At 36.7% G+C, this 25,213-nt stretch overlaps 1 protein-coding gene across 4 annotated transcripts; it reads right to left on the bottom strand.

Moving 5' to 3' along the window:
• Positions 1-15,374: 15,374 nt before the first annotated feature.
• Positions 15,375-24,737, bottom strand: LOC306855666 (angiogenic factor with G patch and FHA domains 1-like). Of its 4 annotated transcripts, none has more exons than XM_079394463.1 (16): positions 24,648-24,709; positions 24,505-24,561; positions 23,797-24,013; positions 23,565-23,664; positions 23,290-23,477; positions 21,167-21,304; positions 20,867-21,067; positions 20,488-20,554; positions 18,748-18,850; positions 18,619-18,670; positions 17,692-17,793; positions 17,427-17,592; positions 17,208-17,287; positions 16,098-16,225; positions 15,881-15,980; positions 15,375-15,788 (listed from the first exon to the last, which is right to left on the bottom strand). In XM_079394463.1, exons 3-16 carry the CDS (start codon positions 23,998-24,000, stop codon positions 15,582-15,584), a joined length of 1,836 nt encoding a protein of 611 aa, XP_079250589.1. In that variant the 5' UTR covers positions 24,001-24,013; positions 24,505-24,561; positions 24,648-24,709; the 3' UTR covers positions 15,375-15,581. The 4 variants fall into 4 exon arrangements, with proteins under 4 accessions (XP_079250589.1, XP_079250587.1, XP_079250588.1 ...); XM_079394461.1 differs by lacking the exon at positions 20,488-20,554 and adding an exon at positions 19,013-19,514; XM_079394462.1 differs by having other exon boundaries at positions 24,505-24,737.
• Positions 24,738-25,213: the final 476 nt, after the last annotated feature.

The following is a 25,213-nucleotide window of genomic DNA, read 5'->3' as shown; positions in this document are numbered from 1 at the left end:
ACACATATACATATATACACACATACACACACACTGAACGATTATAAATGCAACACTTTTGTTTTTGCCCCCATTTTTCATGAGCTGAACTCAAAGATCTAAGACTTTTTCTATGTACACAAAAGGCCTATTTCTCTCAAATATTGTTCACAAATCTGTCTAAATCTGTGTTAGTGAGCACTTCTCCTTTGCCGAGATAATCCATCCTCCTCACAGGTGTGGCATATCAAGATTCTGATTAGACAGCATGATTATTGCACAGGTGTGCCTTAGGCTGGCCACAATAAAAGCCCAAAAACTCCTTATTTCAGGTGTGCAGAATTATTAGGCAGGTTTAATTTTACAGATAAAATGAGCCAAAAAAGAGATTGAACTCAACAATAAAAGTAAAAAAAAAAAAAATTAAATGCCCATGAGAAGGATGCAATACGAATGCAATAATAGAATTAGCAAAGTTAAGGCATGACCATTGGCCAGCGAAATGCTCATTGGGTCAGCGCGTTCAGAAAAAACAGGTGGAGAAGAAGGCACGTTAACTGCAAAAGAATTAAGAATTAATGTGAAGAATTAGGTGAGAAACCATCAGGAACCATTTAGTCTCCAGCTCCATATTTATATGTATATGTATGTATGTGTATACATATATACACACATATACATCCATATACATATACATGTGTGTATTTATATACGGACGGTTTCCAATGGACTCTTCAAAAGACAGTTTTGTCAAATTTAGCTGTAGATAAATTTAGCTAAGTGTAGATGAGTAAACACACACGCACACACTGATGGTTACACATGATGTATGCACACAAATGTATGACTGTGATCTTAAGACCGCGTGTGATGCAGTGTGCTACCGTTATCTGCATTCTCCATCAGTACAGAGTCGTTAAGTAATCATTCAAAGATCCCTTTAAAGTTTTCACTCACTGACACTAACAAAAAGGTCAAGTATATTTGCATGTGGCCAACACAACAAGCACATCTCTAATAAAAAGTTACCATAGCTCTAACATGGTGACCACATTTTAACTGTTAAACCACAAGAAATGCCATGGATACCCAGGTTACATTTATATTACATTTAGTCATTTGGCAGATGCTTTTATCCAAAGGTTAAATCAATGTTAGGGTGGCCTTATGTGCTCTTTTTCCAGGACATGCCCTGGCCTGGCATTTCTAAAGTGCCTTACATGTCCAATGTTTTGGCTTTTTTGTTTTCCTATTGATATGCTCTGTCCTCATACATTATATGCATGTGTATTTGCATTGTTTTGACCGTTCTCTCTACGTCTCGCAAACCATGATTGGTCGAAAATGTACAATGCCTGAATGCTATAGGTCAAACTTCTTTTCAGCAAGTATAAAAGCAATAGCAAAACAAAGCCAAGCCCAGACATTTTAGGCAGTTTAGAAAACCTGCTAATGTCCGGGAGGTAGTATCTGTGCTTTATGAAGATTATTAATGCAGAATAGTACACTGCACAGTTACAAATTCAGATGAAAACTCAAGCGAGAGCCGACAGTGCCTCCAAGTCACTGTGACTGGCAAATTACCGTCAAATGTGATACTGCCCATCTATCATGTCCCACCACCTTGAATGGGTCAAACTGGAAATGGATGGAATAAATACAGAGTAAACAACTCAACAAGCTCATAACCACTTTTGCTCATGTTCAAACAAGTATAACAGTACAGAAAAACAAAACCGTGTACATTTTTGGCTAGTAAAAAATGCTGGCAGGGCAATAAATAATCTAAACTTCTGTCTGACTGGACCTGCACATAAATCCATATTGTTGAGCCCTGAGTAAGATTACACAACAAGAACATTTCTGTATATTTAAAGCCTTGGGGATGTGTGTATCCGTGAGGGATGTGAAAATAGGCCTACATTTGCTAAAACCTTTATGTCACACTGCTGTAGAAACAGGGTAAAGGATAGGAAATGTGAGCACACAAAAGCTCATTAGCACAGGCTATATTAACACCTAACTACTGCAGCTCATTAAAACATGATACAACTGGCAAGTCTGTAACATTTTTTATTATTTCAGCAAGACATACACCCTCTCCAAAGGCAGTAGGCGTTGGACAAGCTGAAGACTGTGAAACTGTACATTTAGTTAGGAAAAGTGTTTTTGAAGGTTCTCTAAAAGTTATGAACAAATGTTATCTGGTCTGCAATAACCTTATAAATTATACTTTTTTAATATATATATAAATCGCTCATGGAACATTTTCTGAAACATTTAAGTTACATTTTAGTCTGTTTTGAATAAATGTTACCACAAACAAAGCAGTTTATGAACTGAAACTGAATATAATAATCACTGCTATCCGAAAAAGATAGGCCAATAGTGTAATTCAAAGTGTCAATGTTGGTGTAAAAAGAGATGACGTTTTCTCTCAGGAGTTCCTCTAAACTGGGCTATAAATAACCTCATGAAACAGAGTGTTATCTATGAATATATAGCTTACCAGCTGAATGCCATCTTATCTAGAGAATAATCAGTTCATCTTCCTGAAGCAGTAACTCAGCATGCACAGCTAGGCAACCAGAACACAACACAGAAAGTTCAAAATGCACACAAATTCACTCCAAGCCATATAAACTGAAAGTTTACACAAATCTATAAATCTTCAAAGTGATATCTAAAATATGTCTATCTAGGCCTATCTGTTGTAAATCTATAAATCATACAAATTAGATCAAGTTTATGCCTCTTTAGTAACCTTTTCATGATTTCTGATCTGTTTGTAATTGCTTGGACAGGATTTTTAAAATCATTTTATAAATAAAGTACTTACATATAGCAATTTCTAATCTAGCCAATGACATGACATGCATCTATAGATGTATGTTTAGATTAAAAAAATAATAATAACGCATTAAGAGAAACATTTTAACTATACTTCAGGAATGTCCATGATTTTTCTCAAATTGGAAAATTACAATTTAAATTTTTACCCACTGCACTACACATTTTCCAAAATTATACATTTCTCTAGGTGAAAGAAATCCTGATTATCATTCCATCAATGAGATACAATCTTAATAAAAATACAAATTTTAAATGATAAATTATAAACTAAGTAATTTCACCTAAAGACACTTCCTTTTCTGTCTGGTTTTCCATTTTCACCCTTTTCATTTTCCTATCTTCACCATTTGGTTCATTAAGGGTGAAACAGTATACAGGTTCCATGGATGGAGTCTCTGTTCAATGGATATTAATAACAACCAGTGAGAATGTGAGAAAGACAGGCAAGAGAGACAGAAAGAGAGAAAGATGCTGGTTGAGGGGGAAACAGATGGTCATTAGTAGATAAACAGAGACAATAAGATGTCTGATGATACAGACAGAGTAATAAATTAGGAGCAGGAATATGTGATAAAATAATGAGGCAGTCGTGGCCTAATGGATAGAGAGTTGTACTTGTAACCTGAAGGTTGTGGGTTCGAGTCTCAGGTCCGGCAGGGATTGTAGGTGGGGGAGTGAATAACCAACACTCTCTCCTCCCTCAATACCACGACTGAGGTGAGACCCTTGAGCAAAGCACCGAACCCCCAACTGCTCGCCGGGCGCCACAGCGTTGGCTGCCCACTGCTCCGGGTGTATGTTCACTACTGTGTGTACACTTGGATGGGTTAAATGCAGAGCACACATTTCACTGCTGGTTATACGCTGTATAATTGTGTATGTGACAAAAAAAAAAAAAGAGAGGATCGTGATTCTCTAGCTCTAGCTGTGTGTAGCAGTAATGACTCTGTATTCACCAAATACAGAGAAAAGACTACAGGCTCACCTCAGTTACGCATCAACACTCACAAATATATCATTACAAAACTAAAATTAAAAGTAGTAAAAAAATCATTTTAGTAACTAAAATATTGAAATAAAATCTAAATATTAAATGAAAAACTTGCTGCCTTGTCCACAAACTGAAATAAGTTTAAGTTGAAGTATTAAAATTACGAAAACTGACATAAAAATAAATTATAGCTAAATAGAAATATTTTTAAAATGTAAAATCTAATAAAAAATATAATACAAAACTAGAATGAAAATATATAAAAATACAAAGCTAATCATTTCTAATTAACTTGTTCAAAAAATGATTAACTTATTCTCTAATCTGCATTTTATGTCTTCTTTTTTAATACCAAAACACTGACATGCGCAATTCCCAAGTTAGTTTAATGAATAAATTAAGGTGTTTTCGAATTTTATTGGTTGTACAGTATATAGTGTATTTTATTTTAAAAAGTTATGGAATACAGTACACACACACACATATCTTGACTGTAGTTTAAATTAAAGTTTCGGAGTATCTCCCCCAATCTTGCATCAATGAATAAACTCAAGACTCTAGCTCTTGCTGTCTGTTAGCAGAGCAGCTCTTGGTGTGTCCAGCTTGTAAACTGGAATGTTTCACATTTAAACATATTTCAAACAATCTGTTCCCATCCTGTATGATCCTACATACTCCCATGATGCTTTCAAGTGTTTAGAAAAACCTCCCAGATGATAAACAACATTACTAATGCCACCATCATGGACTACTTTGGAGTTCTGTTGCTCTCGCTGACTGCGAGGACACAGCCTATAACACAACCTCAACACACAGAGAGAGAGAGAGAGAGAGAGAGAGAGAGAGAGAGAGAGAGAGAGAGAGAGAGAGAAATGAAAGGAAAGCACTCACACATGAACAAACAGAGAAAAAATTTCTAATTTTAGTTTCCCGTCAAACCTGAAAAACTCACTATTTGGCAACAGTTAGTAATTTTCATACTAGAACCGAGAACACATTCAAGTAATATCCCACACATATGTAGCAGATACACCATAATCAAGCTGGTCAATGCTTGGATCACATCTACAAATCAGTCACGATATAGGGAATCTAAGGTTGCAATCTACCATGACAGGAAAATTATCCTGTGTATCATGTTTATTTAAAAAAATAATTTTCATTTAACACAATTATGTTAGGTTTCCCATTTATACAATTGCATTGTGCTAAACTGACTTGAAACAGTTGCGTTTTGACTCAACTCAATATTTTCAATTTGAAGGAACATAAATTATTTTACTTTTGTAACTAGGAAGTGGATTTCCCCTTCCCATCATGCTTTGCACGGCTGGATAAGGAGAGTAAATCTTGAAATAAAATGTTATTTCAGGCATTTTTATTAAGATGATAACATTGTGAGACTTGTTAATGTTTAATGCTCTTTTATGTTTGTATTTAAAAGAGTTTCTGGTATGTTAGTGTTTTTGGGGGGTTACCATTGTGGTAAAGTGTAGAGCATGTGCTTGGTTTGAGGACCTGCTAATGCTTACATGAAGTAAAGTTGTTTAAATTTTTAGAAAACAACTACGGGCATACCACAGATGTACCAATACCATGTTTTGCTATGCCTAGCAAGTTGGATAATGCCTAAAATTAAATAAATTCAGCAATAATTTATTCGTGTAGAAGGATCTCTGCCTGATTATAGTTAAACTTCATCAATGTATCACTTTCATTTAAACTATATGTGATCATATTGAGTTGGCCCAACTCAATAACATTTCATGGCATGAATTAGTTTTTTATGAGTTGGGGCTACACATATTTATTGGATGGAAATCCTGCCCTTAATTAAATTGAGTTCATTCAATTAATTATTTTTTAGTAGGAATGACAAAAAAAAAAAATTGTAGTCTTCACTGAAGGAATTTAAGTTTATACAACGAGATTACAGCAAATAATTTCAAACAAATTAGATTTTGTTGGAAAAATGTAATTAAATTTAGTGGAAAAGTTTACCATAATTTTTTTAAGTTCATTCAACAACTTTTTTTTTTGAGTGTAGTTTAATCATTCCTTTAGATTGGTTCAACAGCTTTAACAGTGGCAAACCTAGATATCGGCCAGGCCGACTATTAGGCTATTTGTGATTTTCGTATCCATTTTCCAATGTATCCATTCTATTTGAATGTATCTTATTCTATTGCCTACTATTGTAGCCTACCTCCGTACAGATTGCGATCGTGTCTCCTCGGTAAAAATCGTGTTTCCCCCTTCGGGGGCCCCCCCTCCAACGTCGGGCCCTTAGAATCGTCCTATTAATAATGTTATTAACTAATGTTAACTAATGAACCTTATTGTAAAGTGTTGCCAAAAAAACTTTTAAAACCCTGAGTTTTGACTTGCTCACATACTGAAAACATTCTGAGGTTTGAACCTACAACCTTTGGGTTGCTAGAGCAGATCTAAGCACACTCTCAGGAAGAAAGGTACAATATCTGTCTCTGGGGCAGTACATTTTTAAAAGCATTTCAAATGTACATTTTTAGGTGCTAATATGTACAATTTAGGTACTAATATGCATCTTTAAGGTACCAATATTAACCCTTTATGTACCTTTTGAAAAAGCGCCACCTCATTAACAGCTTTTGTCCTTTTTTTCTGGAGAATGCAACACCACACCAAAAACGTAACTGCTTGAACTAATAGACAGGATTTCTCTATAACAGAGAGGAAAAAACATCTACAAATATGCTGGAGAATAATGGCACTGCATCACTACCATGGAGGTAAATAAAACCCAGCCATCGAGGAGATAGACTGACATCTTCATGTTCATTTGGTAATGTATCCCCTGAAAGCAAGTGCAAAGAAATCAGCTAACTAGATGATGCTAACTCATGGGACAGACGCTGCAGGACAGCACTAATCAGTGAGGCGCAATTTCATGCTGTTATCTAAATGTTCCTGACCTCCCGAGGGAAGCCGTGGCCAATCAGATTGTACTTTACGTTAGGCTACATTGTGACAGTGATGTGTCCCCATGTCAGTCGAGACCGCTGATGCCCCGCTACATGTCTCAGGGCACCTCTTTCCACAATGCCTCACTCGAACCATGTGTGTGTGTATCTGGACTGAGATTCATCAGCCTTGTTGCATGTGATAGTTCACACCCTGCAGAGCTCACAGCCAGAGGGGTAAACAAACTATGTGGCCTGAACACACACAAATGCATACGAAGACACACAAAATCGGTCTTTCTTCAACACAAGGCCTCTATCTCTCACAAAGACACAGAGAGGCACAAACACACACAAGAAAGCCACATTGGACGCACATTCAATTCAAAATGGACATCGGCTCCATTGCTGTGAATACAATGAGAATGTGTGTGAGTGATAGAGAGCTGTGCAGAGTTACACACACTTCAATGGCATCATTGAGTTCCTCGCCAGTCTCGGAGGGTGCAAGCATCTTACTGTACCACACACACGCTTGGCAAATTGTACCAAAATCACTACGTCTCCTTTCAAACTGACAGACGATCAACATACATGCACAAAGTGCCCATTAAAAGCCATTATATAAGTCCATACACAGGTTTATAAATGGTCCTTGTAGGATTTTACAATGGCATTAGTATTTGATTTGTGTTGTGTAACACAAATTCCATTGTGTATGGCAGCCCATCGCCTTGATTTGGCCAAATCAGTCCAAATGAGCCACGATTTTATCATTCTCTGACAGAGAAATGTAATCAATCTTCTACAAAACTAACAAAAAAGCGTGTGTTTATTACAGGTCTAAGAGAGTGTGCTCACCTGCGGTGTGAGAAAATTTCTAATCTGAATTCTTCACGCGATCTGACTGTAAACACTTTAACTCAGATAAAGCCGATATCCATTAAACATGGCAGGAATTACGGCGTTCAGGTCAACAGCCTTCCAACACCATCTGCAGAATGTAAGCAAACTGTAACAGAAAGATATCGTCCCCAGAAAGACAAAAAAAGATACATTTTTCAACAATAAATCTTGATGCTATATTCAAGCAGTCTGAAACGTCCAGCCTTACAAAAAGTGGCCATGGTCCAGGAAGAAACAATACAACGATGTTTAAAAAGCATGGTTTTTCTATTTAAAATTTTCAGAGTCACTGAAGTGAAAATGAAATGTATAATAAATATTTATTATGACATTTTTGTTTCCACATAGCAGAGTTTTGAGATTTCACCTTTAACAACACTGTACATTTACACAACTTAAAAGACACCAAAATAATCATTACAGATACAGTTGCTCAAAACAAATTGACATTCAGAGATTTTTATGAGGCCCACTTGTACAGTTTATGGCAGTAGTTTTCAATGGGTTTTGCATCATAACCTAGATCTGACTTTAATTACGCAATGGCAACCCAAATCTGTAACAAAATATTTGATTGTGTAAAATGTCAACAAGAACCTCCTTAACAAAAGTGAAACTGGAAATAGACAAAACGTTATGCTAAAATATTAGTATTAAACAGCATGAGCCATGTTTGGTGAACTCAACCTGTTATCTGACAGCAGTACTAATTTAATTCCTACTTGATTTGACTCAGTTAACACAGAGACCACTATCCAACTCCCACCTGCATTCAAATAAATCTACTACATAAAAACTGATAACAGAGAGGGGGTTTTGAAGTGTGGAAATTACAGGCATTACCATATCAGATAAAAGTGATTTTATAAATCTGAAAGGTGTATAAAGTTGCATAAAAGGTGTAAAAAAAGAACATTATTTGACATTTAACAAATAGCCTTGGCTATTTGACCCACAGTCTGTCTGTGCTGCATGCAGTGTTTGATTGGATGCACTGCCTGTCAAAAAAAAAACTAAAATATATGGGATGGGCTTTTTCCTCATCACTGTTGGTTCTCTGCTAGCCATGAGCATATGCATTTCTTTGGCTTAAACAGTGCAGTATGGTACTAGCGACACCAACATCATGGGTTCAATTCCCGGAAAATACATGAGCTGATCAAATGTGCCTTAATTGCATTTTAAGTAACTACGCTTGGAATAAAGCAACTACCAAATGCATCAATATAAAATATAAAACATATCAAAACAAACCTGAGGCCCATTTTTGGGTCGCGACCCACCAGCTGCGCACTACTGCTATGTGGACCGTCAAGGTGGTACATGTTCCCATCACCTCCCAGAAAAGAAACCAGGGCGTGGGACATTTTGTCATTTTTTATCTGCTATTTAACGTTTGATTTATTCCATAATATTCAGTACCTGTCCAATGAAGGGTTTAGTGCCATCATAGTGATGCTATTATTAATCTAAAAACATCTAAATGTGCTCTGACAGCTGTTGAGAGACTAGATAACTCATTAAAAACCAAGCAGAACATTTTATTTACATTTGGAAAAGCAACTTACATCACATTCAATGTATACATTTAAGCAGTTCTCACATTTCCTGGGAATCGAACCCATGTTGTTAGCGCCATGCTTTCCTATTTGAGCTACAAGATTTTGCACACCTATTCTATGTTGATTCCATTAAAATAGTTAATGTAAACGCTGTGGGTTTTATACTGTTAAAATGTCTTCATAAAGGTAAATAATACCCCTAAAAATCACCTCCAAACATTGTCCTTTACTGGGCTCCCACCTGATTGAAGTTTCTGAATGAACAAAACTCATTCACTTAACCTAAATGTAACCATCTGAATGACAAAATACCACATCTTTAATAGTAAACAATAAGGATATGGCCGCAATAAGCATCCAGCTGATGATTCACAACAACACACATGTAGGAATAACACTAAAACACTGAATGAATGACAAGATGGTGGAAATAATGTGAGATAAAGAGCTAAAAACCGATTCCCACCATCTTGCCATTCATCCATTCCTCATACCTTGACGCTGGTGCTGCTGGTCTGAGTCTCGGCCTCCGTGCACATGTGTTCGCCGCAGTTTTCTCTCTGCTCCCGGTGGGAGTTGGTCCGTGTGTGCCTGCTCTGGTAGGGGATGGTCTCCGCCGCGTCGGTCTTGATGAAGAGGCCGTGCAGGGTGGTCGCCGTGCCCTGCGAGATGGTGGTGGTCTGGTGCGGCGAGTTGGACTCATCCGAGTCGCGGCAGTAGATCACCCCGCTCTGCGAGACGTGGATGCTGGGAGCGCAGCCCATCGTGCCCCGCGCCTCGCTGCGTAAAACCCGGAGGAACGGATCTCAAGACCGCCGCCGTTCCCCCGGTACATTGGCCGGTGGTCGCGCTGCTCAGTTCCGCCTGCCTCCCTTCAGCGCGCGTCAAGGAGAAACGGGGAGGAGATCCATCTCGCCGCGTTATTTATCAGTGATCATATCAGATCAGATCGATGACACATCGGCTGTCCAACCGTGAGCCCGCTGAGTTTGTGCCATGTCACATTTTGGACGAATTACACCCTCATTACACCTCGGCGTATGATACTAAAGGTTCAAGTTGCACGATGCGATCCATTTTCTCGCGGCATTGATTATCTGTACGTTCATCACGACGGCGGAGCTCTTAAATAACAGTCACAAAGCATCAGACTGTGAGAATCAGCCTCAAACTTCATGGTCCTTTAAGACACACGAGCGTCATCAGTGACAGACACGCACATCAGTGACTCCTTCTTCCCATGAACACACACACACACACACTCACTCACTCTTTCTGCCTATTAATTCACTCTGGAATAATGGTGGATTCATCTTTGGCTGTATGGGGAGTTTAAACTAGAAAAACAATGATATCAATGACTGTATTCATATTCAAAAGCATGCAAAAATGCATAAACAAGACTAGTGATTGACTAATATTGATGCTGATAGCTGGACAGCAGGGTGATCCATAAATGTAGATATAACACCATCCTGCATTAATGAAATCAAATCCAATGCTTGTTTCTCACAAATTTTTTAGAGCTGATTCCAAAAATAGCACTGTTTTGCTATAGCACGTCACACGTTCTTACAAAATATGATGCATTACGACTATTTGAAGGTAAATAAGTCTTTTATTATCTCTTAGTCACCTGAAAAACTGCCACAAAGACAGGCTTACTATCTTTCTCTGAGCTAGGTTACAACTATTTGTTAATTTCTCAGCCCACTTTCACATGAATGAATGATTTTGAAGACATTATTCTGTGTATAATCCAGTTTTTAAGGTTAGAATTATGACCAATGACAAGAAAAAATGAATGATGAAAAATAAAAAATGCAGATTGTAAGTTAAATGCATTTTAAATACTTTTTGTCGTTAAAAGCAGTCATTTTGACTGCTTTATTTTGATGAGTGCATTAAAAAAAATTTAATTATATTTTTAAATTCAGTTTAATCAAATTAGAAAATATTAGGCTTTTTTTGCAAACCAGCTGAATTTTTTTAAAGATGCAAAGCAGTGTAATTTGAAGCAAATGTAGCATATACAACATTGCTTCCTGAACACGTACTTCACACAATGTTTATATACTTATATATTTCACTCAAAAATAAACAGACAATATGTGTTATACATTCTTATAGCTGTCAGTGATGCTAGAGGAACTAACTTTTGTCAGTGGACCAAGTGGGCATGTTTATGAACTGATAAAACGAAACAAGGCCATGCAATTGACCTTCTCCTTGATGCATCAAAAATGCTTTGAACATTAATAAACAAAGTGTTTCTGCAGGTTCAACAGTGGAGCATAGGATTGAATTCCCTGGGAGTGCATGAACCAATGAAATATAAATGCAATAAGTCATTTAAAGCATCTGCCAAATGCATAAAAATGTACAGTGCAAGACTTCAGGATCAGTGATAGTACATCTGGGTTTCCAAATGTTTGCATATTACAGGTCCATGCTGTAAAGTGTTCCAAACATCTGTAAATGACTGATAAGCCCAGATATGATTGTATAGGACTACACTGACCTTTTATGATGCTGGAGTTTACTTAACAGATTCTTGCATGGGTGGGAAAAATGTTTCTGGCCAAACTTCATCACTATTGCAAGTCATTCTGCACACGTGCTATACAGTACATGCGTAGGAAAAATGTTCAATAGTCATAATGCATTGTGGGTCAGTTTGACATTGTATATCCTGGAAATGCCAATAATATCTCAGATGCACTATTCTGATAAACTAAATACACAGTTAAACATTTACATAATCAGCTGGAAATCTTGTTCATGGGGAATGTGCTTTACTATGGTTTGAATTTTGCAGGATATATTTATCATACCCAAATCACGTGGTTCATGCGCAGAATTCTGAGTTAAGAGGATTTAAACTGTGAAAATTAAGTTTTTTGTAGATCAATAATTATTTTTGGTCAGTCTAATGGAGTCACACTTTCCACAGATCATTTACTGAAACTGAAAAATCTACCCACCCTCATGTCTCTCGAAAACCTGAGACTTTTCCAATGAAACATAAACTGACTTATTATTAAAAATATCAACGCTGCTGTTTTCCATATAATGAAAACTTATGCTGATCAGTGTTGCAATTTTGCTGTTTATTAAAAACGCTACATGATATCTTCATAGCACTCTGTCCTATGGAAGCTTAATTTGGACTTTTTATCTCATATTTATAATTGTGAGTTTATATCTCTCAATTCTTAGGAAACAAAGTCCAGAATTGTGAGATGTACAAACCCAGAATTGTGAGAAAAAAATCTGAATTGTGAGATTAAAAAGTCACAATTATCTTTTTTATTTTTATATTCCATGGCTTCATTAGTCTACCTCTTATATAACGAAGTACCAGTAAAGTGCAACTGATACCCTGTCAGTATCATATGTCTTCATGATACATACTATGGTATTCGATAACGTTAATCTCACATCATGTGAATGCCATGTTATATAAATATAGTAATCATCCCTGGTATAAATCAAAGATACAAAGGCAGTAAAGAAAACAGACAGTGGTTAAACATTTATATAAGCAGTGGGAAATCTTCAGGTTGTCAAGATCATAGCCGGCCCTGCAGAGAGAGCAATTAAAAGTGACTTATTTTCCAGAATGCAATGCTACACTTTTACACCTCTTCAGTGTTAGAGAATCACAGAAGCTCGTAGCAGATTCGTTATGCATGAACTGCCAATGTCATAATTAAGCATTCTTTAATCAGCCACTCTTAAAGGAAATTACAAGGTACCACAATTACAAAATGTGAATTAGCTTACATGTGAAAATTATACTTTGGAATATTTTATAAGATTTTAGGCTTGTAGCTGAGAGCATTTTAATTTAGCCACTCAGCTGGAAGCTTTTTGATCAACTGAGGTATTTGTTAATCTTTGCTTTAAACGAAACACCTAATCTCCAATATCCAGTAGAGTTCAACACAGTGTGAATCCCATCTTCAGCAAAGAAATAAAATTTCCACTTGTTCTCCTTGAAGATGATTTAATCTGTCCAGCATGTTACACAGATTGTTGACCTGACCTTGTGCTCTCAATACACAAGCCCACCCGTGACAGTACTCTGCTGGAGGACTGCAAATCTAATTTAACCTGTACAATGTAACAGAGAGAGCAGGAATTCTCAGTGCAACAGTGTAACATTCGTGTAGACCATCAAAAAAAGTCTCAATTACTAATCATGGCAGCAATGACTCAAAGGAAACCCTATGGAAGCACAGAACAAAGCCAACTACTTCAAATGGTGCTTAAAGATTTATGCTCATCATTTAAGCATTATTAATTTGCATTTACACTTACAGGGGAGAGTGGGGTAAGATGTGTCACCCCTTAATCAAGGAAACTGTGCATAAAAATATATGGAACGGGCCAATCATATAAAGTTATATCTGTGTTTAAGTAACATACTGTACATGAGACTTCTTATGCTTTTTAAAACATTTTCTACATGGCAGGTATATGAGTTTATAGTCATAAACGGATAATCAGATTTTTTTTTTTTTTTTTTTGTATTTTCCATTGACTTTTATGTCAAAAACAAATGTTTTCAAGTCACATATTTTATGCTGGTGATTTGCCAATGTGTAACATTTCATTTATTCAGATGATGTTTTTTCTTTTGTAGGCTACATTTGCAAATTTCTCGCGTTTCCCAAATGACTCAATTTACTCTAAACAGTGGAGAAGTTCATTGAAGTTATATTTCTAGGGTCCTATACAAATACTTCCTTCTCAAGTAATTTTTATTGTTTATTTCAGTAACGCATACGGTAAAATACACTTGGTTGTATTATTTCGTTTTGCTTAAAGGACGGCTTGTGATGTGAAAGACTAAAGTTCTAGCAGAACAGGTAAAATCTATAATTTGACCATTTAAACTTCTTATAACCCGATTCTTTCACAAGTAGAACAGAATGAACAGAACACGGAGTCGCATTATTCCTGGTTTAAACTTAATCTAGTTAAAACGTATAACGTCAAACTCTTAGTTATGAAACAACCTTCGATGTCTCTATAAAAAACAACCTCGTGTTTTAGAAAAAAAAAAAAAAAAAACTTTTAAACGTGGGAACCGAAGCTTTAGAATCGTTCAGTGACTCTCTCACCTCTCTCCGCGCTCCGTTGGATAGCAGCTGTGTGCTCGCGCTCATCTCTGTCCGTCCCCGGTCCAAACTACCCTCAGAGGTTCAGTTAACGTTACATGAAATCCCACCTATTTAGAGTTAAAACCTCGCGGAAAGCACATTTTGTCAGCATTCTCTCCACCAGATCACCCCGATAGACAAAGGCTGTCACGGAAGTTTTTGAGGTTTTTAGGTAGGCGACGTTTCTCTGAACTTTCTCACCCACACGAACAGAACGGACAAGTGCGCGGTCCTAGCGCCTCCGGGTCCGCGCGCACTACTGCGCAAGCAGGGGAATCTCGCGAACTCGTGTCAGAGTCGTATTTCACCTAAAAAATAATAATAATAATAATTTAAAAAAAAATTCTCCTTTCCATAAAGATTACTTATTAATTTTGATAAATACTTACTATTATACGAGCTATTTGTTAATTATTGAATTTCTCATTATATATTCCAGACGGCAATTATACCATATTTATATATTTGTGTGTGTATAAATATACTATTTGCAAAAATAGATAACTTCATTTTTATTTATTTTCAGAAAATGTTTTTTTTTTATTGTGCATTCCAAGTAATATCAATCATACTGCAGTTGGGTTGTTTTAAGTAAACTTAAATACAGATAACTTAAAAAATTTCAAGTTCATTGAAAGTATGTTTTTTTTAATATATATATATATATATATATTAAAAGTTTGTTTTATAGTAAAAGCAGATAACTCCAACAGTCGTTTTTGGCAGATAACTCCAAATTGTACAAAACAACAAAAAAACCTCGTTTTATCTTTGTAATCTCCTCAGCTGACAATGTAGATGCCTGATAAACGTTGTTGTTGTGATCATAGACTGCATGGTTGTGATTATACCATAGACTGTAAAAACATATGCATTTTATAGATACTGTATTGTTGGATGGAACCTTTTGTACACATTCTTACCCAGTATGGACTTAACCATTGATGCATATCTAATATAAATGTAGAAACTGGAATGCATGTGCTGTTTTTTATTGTTTATTTGTCCAAGATATTCTGGTTTTGAATTTCACTGTAAACAAATACACACTCTCTCAGACCAGCAATCTTTAAAACAAACTAGCGTCTATTTACAAATTTCATAAGAATAAGGTCTTCCAATGAAATGACTAGAAAAGTTAGCCAGACAACGGTCATGTCTGGTATCAGATTCAAAGTGGTCACTCTGTGTCCTGACTTTTGACCCAGGCTTTAGGTGATTGGCCAGTTTCAGGATGGGAGGAGTCAGCCTGGCAGGCATCAGAGAAGCGTTCCCGTGCACGTTCCCAGTTCCGCCGGTTTTTGGTTTTTGTGAGTGAAGCATCCTCTACCGACACGGCAGCTCCAGAACCAAGACCGGACTGAGCCTTGTGCACATGCAGCTGAATCTACGGTGCACACACAAAGGGAAGTGAGTGTAAATCTCACGCACTAGCACACATGACACTGTGTAAACAAAACAAGGAGAAATCAGTATTACTGGATCCTTAATTCCAGCTCCGTCCTTGCCGAGCCCTTCTCCTCGTTTCCAGCCCATCTTCTCCAGCATCTGTCTACCCTTATTTTCATCTCCGATTTCACTACACATACAGACAATCACAAGTCTGCAAAAACATCTTTAACCTTGATAAGACTTCATATTGTTACGCAATATCTGTTTTATAGGGGTAAATGTTTGACTGAATAGGTGTACGTACACATGAACAGAAGCAGGAGCATCGTCTCGCTGAAACGCTCCCTCGCTCCCGACTGTCTGCCGGCGGTTTTCTGCTCTATCTTTATATCTGCTGTTCTTCAGGGCCTTCTGCTCCTCATAATCACTGCTCTGAAACACACACACACACACACACACACACGCGCATGTCTTTGTTAAGGCAAGTATAGTAAAGAGTTTCAAGTCACAACTAGTAGTGCTGAAAATACAAATGTTTTTGTATATTATATACTTTTAATTTAATTTAAAGTTCTAGTAATCCTTTGTCATCTCTAAATAGCTGTTATTAAGCTTTAGTGTATTTAGTTTGAGTTATTTTAGTACTTAAAATAAAAATTCGATTTTTAAATGTTATTTCATTTAATGTTTATTTTATTTCAAGTAATGTTAACATTTTAGATAATGAAAATAATGACTCAATTGTAAATTTAAACATTAAAAATAATATAAAACCGAGAAATTGAATCATATTTCTAGTATTATTTCTTGCTTTCAAATATTATGTTGGACATATGGTTATTATAATGAATTAAAACCATAAAAAGTGTAATTACTAGAAATAAACCTTAACTGAACTAAAATTAAAAAGTTAATTATTAAAAAGTAAACTTAAAATATATATAGAAATAAATAAAATCAAACTAATAAAAACACAACAAAATTACTAAAACATTTTAATTAAATAATCTCATTCAAAATGCTAACAAAAACCATAACAGAATCAGTATATATTTTATACTGATATATTTTAATATCGATGATACTAAAATAACACTGGTTGACTTCAAATGTTGGGAACCACTGTGTAGCACAAGAACAATTAAGCTTAATACTAGTTAATGATTTAGAACAAACCTTAGTACAAAATGCATGCACATAATAACAGCGATGCTCGTCTTAGCATTGTTTTAGTGGTCAAATATTGTACTTGTAGCTTCCATCACCTAGGAATAGAGTGACTCTCTACATGCTGACCATAGGAGGGCAGCACTGACCACACACCATTACAAAGCCAACACAAACACATCTGACTTTACGTGATTTAAAACATGTTTTACCACCAACAGAGCTTGTACAGGACATAAAAACTTACTTTAAGACCATATTTAACCTTCATCATCTTCAGTTCTTTCTGTCGTTGAAGCTCCTTGTCCTCTTTACTGAGAACAGTTCCTGAAACATACACACATATGCATACATTGCAAAACAAATTGAGCTGCAACTGATTAATAGTAAAGCACTTCAATTACTGTGAGCAGAAGCATACAAAGATGCTAATTTGATGTCATCAATATGTGGTGCATATACATACCGGATGTGTCATCTTGCTTATGGCGGCTCAGGTGTGCAATGATCTGTCCTGGTTCACAGCCATCACATGTGTCTGTTCCCATGTGGATGTGGAAAGACAAAACCGTTTCTCCCATTTTCACTTCATCTCCGTGGGTCAGAGGGCAGGGGTCACAGCGAACTTTGGGCTGCAGGGACACAGAAAACATGTTTACATTCTGATAAATGTCCTCATATTGCGATATGTGTGAAAGAATGTTAGGACAGAACAGCGGTGTTTGTGTTACCTGCAGTATTCTGTTCCCGTTGAGGACGGTGCCATTCTGACTTCCCTGATCTATCAGCATATAGCACTGCAGCTCCGGGTCAAAATAAACTTCTGCATGGGACTACGAACAGAGATAGAGAGAAAAACATCAACAAGGAGTGAAAACGCTGTCAAAATTAAAATCAAATTAATCCTATTTACCGTTTTAAAACATGTTCCTGGTGTTATTATTCTATTCTATTTATTTTTTTTAAAATAAAATACCTTTCAAATGTTTGGGGTCAGTCATTTTTTTCTTTAAGATATTAATACTTTTATTCGGCAAGGATGCATTTTATTGGTTAAAAGTGACAGTGAAGGCATTTATAATTTTTCTATTTAAAATAAATTGTGTTTTTTACATTTCTATTAAAAGAATCCTAAAAAAAATGAGCCTGAAAAATTAATTAAAAAATTAAAAAAATTAATCCACAAAAATACTACATTGACAAAAATGTTTCTAGAGCGCTCATGTGACACTGAAGACTGAAGTAATGATGCTGAAAATTTAGCTTTGCATCACAGGAATAAATCACATATAAAAACAAAAATTATTTAAATTAAAGTTATTTTAAATTGTAATAATACTTAACAATATTGCCGTTTTTACTATATTTAACTGCAGTCTTGCCGAGCAAAAGATAAAAAAAAATAAAAATCTAAGCAACTCCAAAACTTTTGAATCATAGTTTGTCAAATAACAGGAGTAAAATGCATTGTAAATTATGTTTTAAGATACTTCTTTAAAATAAACAAGGGATTTAGAGAGTATGTTTCAGTGTATGATCATTATCACAAGACATTTAACCATAAAAATGCATCAATCTCAGCACTTCAGATTGTTTAAAGTCATAATAAAAGTCCTTTTGGTCAAGAATGTGCGTAGTTTGATTTGAGTTTGTTTTACCTTGCTGACTCCCATCTCGGGGATTCTGATGGCATGATTCATGTCTTTCTCTCTGCAAACAGATACACACAAACATGTTAACTCGTCAGCGCATTAGATGAACAGAACTACACACGGAACTGTACCGACCGCCCGATGGTTGCGACTGTATCCGCCGTGAGGATGAAGAGCGTTCCCGTCTGCAGCACAGGAGAACGAACCACAGTTACCCGAACACACGGCGGCCAGGCTTCTGAAAAATACAAATCACACACATTACAAATAGACAAAAAAAAAAGCTGCAGTAGTGCAAAATATGGCATGTTTACCTGATGCACATTCAAAATAACAGTGCATCTATAAACGGCCAATACCAACAGCCATCAGGGGGCGCAATGTTTGCTTCCCTCCTCACCCTGCATCTGCATTTCCATTTCGCTCTCAGGACTGTCATGTTCTGGTCGGACAGGAGATGCCGGCGAGGAGGATGATGATGCAGAAGAAAGTTCTTTCTCTCCATCCGATTCTGTGATCTCGCCCTCCTCCGGCTCGCTCTCACCGCTCACATTATCAGAGCGTGACTTCCTTTTTCTGGGGGTCTCCGAACACGATCTCTTCCTCTCTTTCCTCTTTCTGCTGTGGGTGTCATCAGAATTCGACCCGTTTTCTCTCCAACTCTTGCTGTGCGAGTCATCAGAATGTGAGTCGCTCCATCTCCGGGTTTTCTTTCTGTTCGTAGAGAGATCTCTGCTTCTGTCTCGGCTCTTGGTCCGTCTGGGTCGTTCTTTGCTGCTGGGTCGCTGCGGGCTTCGGGACCGAGACTTTCGTCCTTTTTTAAGTGATGATGAATCATCCTTCTTACCTCGGTGGTGGTTTTCAGGCTGTCTGACAATCTCAGGCTCCGCCTCTTTAGGGTCCTGTCAGTGAGTAAATACTCAGCCAATCAGGATGTCGCCAAAAGTGTCTCCTCAATGGTTTAAGGTGAAAACGTAAGATTTGGATTTGCATTCAAGGTCCACTTGAGTCTCAGTTTTGAGTTAGTTCAAGAAAATGTCATGAAAAACAACCACCTATAACCTCAATTTACTGATCTGGTTTAAGTTTTGCATCAGAGTTTGATGTGTTTATAATTCTTGTCCTTTTTGCCACAAAAAAAAGCATGTAGAGATGAGCTCGACATGGAATACAGGAATGGCACAATCCAGATTTTAAGATAAGAAACAAGCATGTGCTCTGACACTGCATGATGCCCCAATCAAAACGCCATCAATAAATGTTAAAGCAAATACAATAAACCAATTTAAAGATAAAAAATAAAGGAAGAAAATTCAAAAGATTCCAAACTACAACAAAACAAATCTGCATTTATTTGATGAAAAACACTAAAAAGAAAACAATATTTTTTTCAATTTTAAATAACTGGTTTTTGATTTGAATATATTTTCAAATGTAATTTATACCTGTGATGCAAAACTGAATTTTCAGCATTACTACGCCAGTCTTTAGTGTCACATGATCTTTCAGAAATTATTCTAATATGCTGTTATTATCAACGGTTGCACTGCTTAATATTTTTGTAGAAACTTTGATAAATTTTTCTGATTGTTTGGTGAAACTAAAGTTCAAAAGCACTTATTTAATATATAATTTTTTAAACATTATAAAATGTCTTTACTGTCACTTTTAATCAATTTAATGTTTCCATAATGAATAATTATTTCTATAAAAAAGTTAAAAAAAAATAATGTACTGATCTTGAACAGTAGTGCATTTAGTAGTGACTAAAACCATCAAAATTAATAATCACTGATTGACTTCAGCTTCTTATGACCATTTGAGGGAAAAAAATACTAAAACTCTACAGAACTTTAAAGCTATTAAAGACCGTACCTCTCACTCCAACCCGCCTGAAATGGTCTATCTTCAACTGAGCCAATGAGTAAGTCAAATCCTGAACCTACAGCGAAAGGAAGAGCATATGATCACCTCCACTAGGCATCAAATTTCCCATAATGCTCAGAACTGCTCGACGGACCCCTTTCTGAGACTGTTCTACAGACCCTCATGAACACAAACTCAATTCAACAAGAGCAAGAACCAGAAGCCAGAAAGATATTTTGGATTGAAAAAATACTGAAAACTGAGACTCAAGATGGTGGTTGACAAACTAAACTTCAAATAGGAAACAATGTTGAGTGTGAACCAACAAACACAAATCTCTGTGATCACAAAACTATTCAATGACAACATTTGTCCATGTGCATCTCACCCCTCCATCAGGACAGGAAGCTCTGTCTGTGTTCTTCACCGACTTCCTGTTTTTCCAATCTTTGGTCTTCCTCTGTGGCGTCTGCTCCACTTCGGGGTGTGCTGCAGGCACCTCTATCCTAGAGTGGAATTGGTATTTTCCGCTTTCTGGGTCGTAGTAATAGTACATGCCTGTGTTGGCATCATAGTACAGCTGACTGGACTGAGGGAAGAGGAAAAAACACATTAACACAGGCGATTAAGATTACACATGTCGATTACACAAACAGTAGTCAAGCATTCCAAGAGAAGAACATCTTACAGAGTCGTAGTAGAATCCAGTGCTGTGGTCGTAGTACATGCCAGAACTTTCATCAAACACAAAGTTGGTCTGGTTCAACGCTTCCTCTGCTGTTGCTCTCAGCATGTCTGCTATAGAGCTGCCTTCTCCAGAGGCCTCCTGAGAACATGTTTGCACAGTCAAGAAACTGGCTAATAATTATTACTTTAAATGATAATAACTTTTATTACTGGCTGTAAACTGCTCATATTTGTTTCAGCTGAATATTTTATCATTTTTGTTGTATTTAATATTGTTTTGGTGATATGTTGAATTGTTCGGATTATTGTGGCCATATTATGATTATGTGGTTATAAAATTAATTTGACTAAATTATTTAGGATTATTATTTTGTCTTATCTTGTCTTTCTTTGCTACATTTGTGCCAAAATTTTTAGGATCATGTTGTCCATATTTTAGACATTGTTTGGTTTATATTGTCCAAATTTTATACATTTGAATATTAATTTGGTCTAAATCTCGAGTGCTTCAGCTATAATTTTCATTGTGCTGGATTATTTTTGCCATATTTCATGCTGTTTTGTCAAGTTTCTGTCCATATTTTTATTTCTTTGTGATATGTTTTATTATTTTAGTCATAATATTGATTGTTTTGACTACACTTTGGATTGTTTTGGCTATATGCTTTAATAGTTTTAGCTACTTTTTGGCCATTTTTATTTCTTTGTGATATGTTTTTTTATCATTTTAGCCATAATATACGGTGGGGAAAAATGTATTTGATCCCCTGCTGATTTTGTACGTTTGCCCACTGACAAAGAAATGGTCAGTCTATAATTTTAATGGTAGATTTATTTGAACAGTGAGAGACAGAACACGCATTTCCAAAAAGTTTTAAATAAGTAAATTGATTTTCATTTGTCAAATAAGTATTTGATCCCTTCGCAAAACATGACTTAGTACTTTGTGGCAAAACCCTTGTTGGCAATCACAGAGGTCAGATGTTTCTTGTAGCTGGCCACCAGGTTTGCACACATCTCAGGAGTGATTTTGTCCCACTCCTCTTTGCAGATCCTCTCCAAGTCATTAAGGTTTCGAGTCTGACGTTTGGCAACTCGGACCTTCAGCTTTTGGGTCATTGTCATGCTGGGATACCCATCCATGACCCATTTTCAAAGCCCTGGTCCTGACGGTACATGGGCCCGTCCTTCGTCCATTTGATGCGGTGCAGTTGTCCTGTCCCCTTAGCAGAAAAACACCCTCAAAGTATAATATTTCCACCTCCATGTTTGATGGTGTTCTTGAGGACATAGGCAGCATTCCTCCTCCTCCAAACACGGTGAGTTGAGTTGATGCCAAAGAGCTTGATTTTGGTCTCATCTGGCCACAACACTTTCACCCAGTTCTTCTCTGAATCACTGGCAAACTTCAGACAGGCCTGTACATGTGCTTTTTTGAGCAGGGGGACCTTGCGGGCGCTGCAGGGTTTCAGTCCTTCACGGTGTAGTGTGTTACCAATTGTTTTCTTGGTGACTATGGTCCCAGCTGCCTTGAGATCATTGACAAGATCCTCCCTTGTAGTTCTGGGCTGATTCCTCACTGTTCTCACGATCATTGAAACGCCACAAGCTGAGATCTTGCATGAAGCCCCAGACCGAGAGAGATTGATAGTTATTTTGTGTTTCTTCCATTTGTGAATAATCGCACCAACTGTTATCACCTTCCCACCAAGCTACTTGGCGATGGTCTTGTAGCCCATTCCAACCTTGTGTAGGTCTACAATCTTGTCCCTGACATCCTTGGGCAGCTCGTTGGTCTTGGCCATGGTGGAGAGTTTGGACTATAAGTTGAATTGTTTTGGCAGTAATTCAGGTTTTTGGCAATTACTAAGTTTAGTTAATAAGATTATTTTACTTTTATTGTTTTAGAAATATGTCAGATTATTTTGGCTACGCTTTGGCATTATTGTATTTTTTATATATATATAATTTAGACCTGATGTTAGATTATATTGGTCATATTTTAGCCTTCTGGTGATTTTCATCTCAAAATGCAACACATGCAAACTAAGTTAATACTGACACTAATAAATGCCCAGGATCTATTCTTAGTAATAAATAACACTTAAGGAACACTTCTCATACCTCTGTTTGTGGAACATCACTTGATTCATTTGGTAGTTCAGGATTGGCTGGTGCCGTCTCGGCTGTTATGTGATGCTCCTCAGCGTGTTCACAATATCCTTGAGTTTCTATGACAACATTCTCCTGCACTTCTGCTGTTGTCTCCGTTCCTGACTGGTAGTACCCGCCATAGTAATAATTAAAGTAATCTGTTTCAGGAAGAAAATAACATTTAACACATCAATGCTGCAAATGACAGGAATGTTAACAAAGAAAATAAAAGACAAAAACCCAACCTGTCTCTGTCCATGTATACTCCTCCGTCTGAGTCTCAGCATCTATTTTCTCCCTCTCTCTCTTCTTTCGCTCATGCATTTCTGCACTCAGTTTATCAACCTAAAGCAACACAGACACAATGTTCTCAACAATCGTCTTGTGTTGACACGTTTGTTGTCTTTTATTTGGTCAAGTTCTGGGAGCCTCAAAACGCTCCTTAAACCAACTGTGCCCCACGAGCACTTGGCTCACCTGCTGTCTGAGATCTTCATTGTAGCTTTCTGTCGTCTTCTGGAGTCGTTCGCTCTGGCTGAGCTGCTTCTGTAACTTCTGAAGTTCATCCTTACATGTCTTCAGCTCCTGTCGCAGTGCCTCTGCTTGTGATTTCAAAGACACAAGCTCTTCTTCCAAACCCTGATCACTGGATTCAGGGTCTGGGTGTCCTTCTGCAGCCATTGCTGAGGATGTTCTACATAAAATGTACATTAGAATAAGAAAGTATAGCCTAGCTAGTTGTCTGCATTAAAAAAGATAAAAGTGTCACATGATTTTGATTCAAATCTTTAGAACTAAAAGAGATACATCAATACATTTAAAAATTTAGAAATTATAAAAAAAAGTAATTAAATCACTTTCTACGTCAACAATTATCTAATTTGTGTCACTTTTATTTTTCTAAGAAAACCTTTTAATACATAAAAAAAAGCTGCGTGGAGTGAGTTCAAAGCGCTCATGGTTTTATTTTTTAGGAATTCCTGGCATCAGATTACTTAAAAACTTTTAAACTAGATCAGTTATGGATTCGTTAATATAAGTTAAATAAAATGCAAATAAGTATGGAAGAACTGAAAACGTAGCATTTTAAAATTTAAATGCTAATTTGATCAAATATAGGATATGATAAGAAAACATTAACACTACATAAGCTGTGTTTTGAGTTTTATGCCACATTATCCTCACCCGTATTTATCACCCGTTTTCCCTGCGCGTTCCCAAATTCCCTGCGCGCGCTTCAATCTGCAAATCAAAGATAAACATCATATGACCACGGTGCACTGGACACATATTCGTGTAGAAGTTTGTGTGATGGTAAAGTGCGTTACAGGAAGCAAACGTGATGAACTATAAATCCACTTCAAGGGACGCTGCCATACTTTCACTTTGTGATGTCATGGCTTACTTACTTCCGCCTCACTTCCGGCTTTTCTATGACGCCACAGCGCCTCCGGTGTAGAACTCATTAAAGTGCGTTTCCCGACAACCTGTTACAGAAAATATAAAGACATATTCATTCATTCATTTGTATTTATTTAGATTTGACCTAACCCTGAGCGAATTGCTTAGCATGCAAAGGAAATAAATGTGAAGAGAAGTAAAAGCATAGACAATATTAATGTAATATGTTTCATAACAATGTGATGGACAAATTCGGGTTCATGTATGTTTGCAGGCACTGTTTGTATATACAAACACAACTAATTAACATTATTTATAAAGGTCTTTTTGTGCATCAAAGAATATTAGCGCGAAACCTAAATAATTTAATATACATAGGTGTTCTAATTTTTAATGTAACCCCTTTAAACTGACACTTATTCTGTTGTGTTATTTTGAATGAAGCATCTACATGAGGGACAATTTGATTTTGGGCAGCAGAGGGCAGTACAGC

The sequence above is a fragment of the Barbus barbus genome, assembly GCF_936440315.1.
Source record: "Barbus barbus genome assembly, chromosome: 36".
Taxonomy (NCBI): domain Eukaryota; kingdom Metazoa; phylum Chordata; class Actinopteri; order Cypriniformes; family Cyprinidae; genus Barbus; species Barbus barbus.
Note: the sequence above shows the minus strand (reverse complement) of the source record. Positions and strands in the feature narration are given on the sequence as shown.

Bases quoted from the DNA above. Each gene is read 5' to 3' on its own strand.
- LOC306855666 (XM_079394460.1), bottom strand. From the start codon at position 24,000: ATGGCTGCAGAAGGACACCCAGACCCTGAATCCAGTGATCAGGGTTTG. The intron at 23,478-23,564 runs GTTGGGTTTTTG...TTCCTGAAACAG, and splicing joins GTATACATGGACAGAGACAG to ATTACTTTAATTATTACTAT. The intron at 17,593-17,691 runs GTAACACAAACA...GTGTCCCTGCAG, and splicing joins ACGGGAACAGAATACTGCAG to CCCAAAGTTCGCTGTGACCC.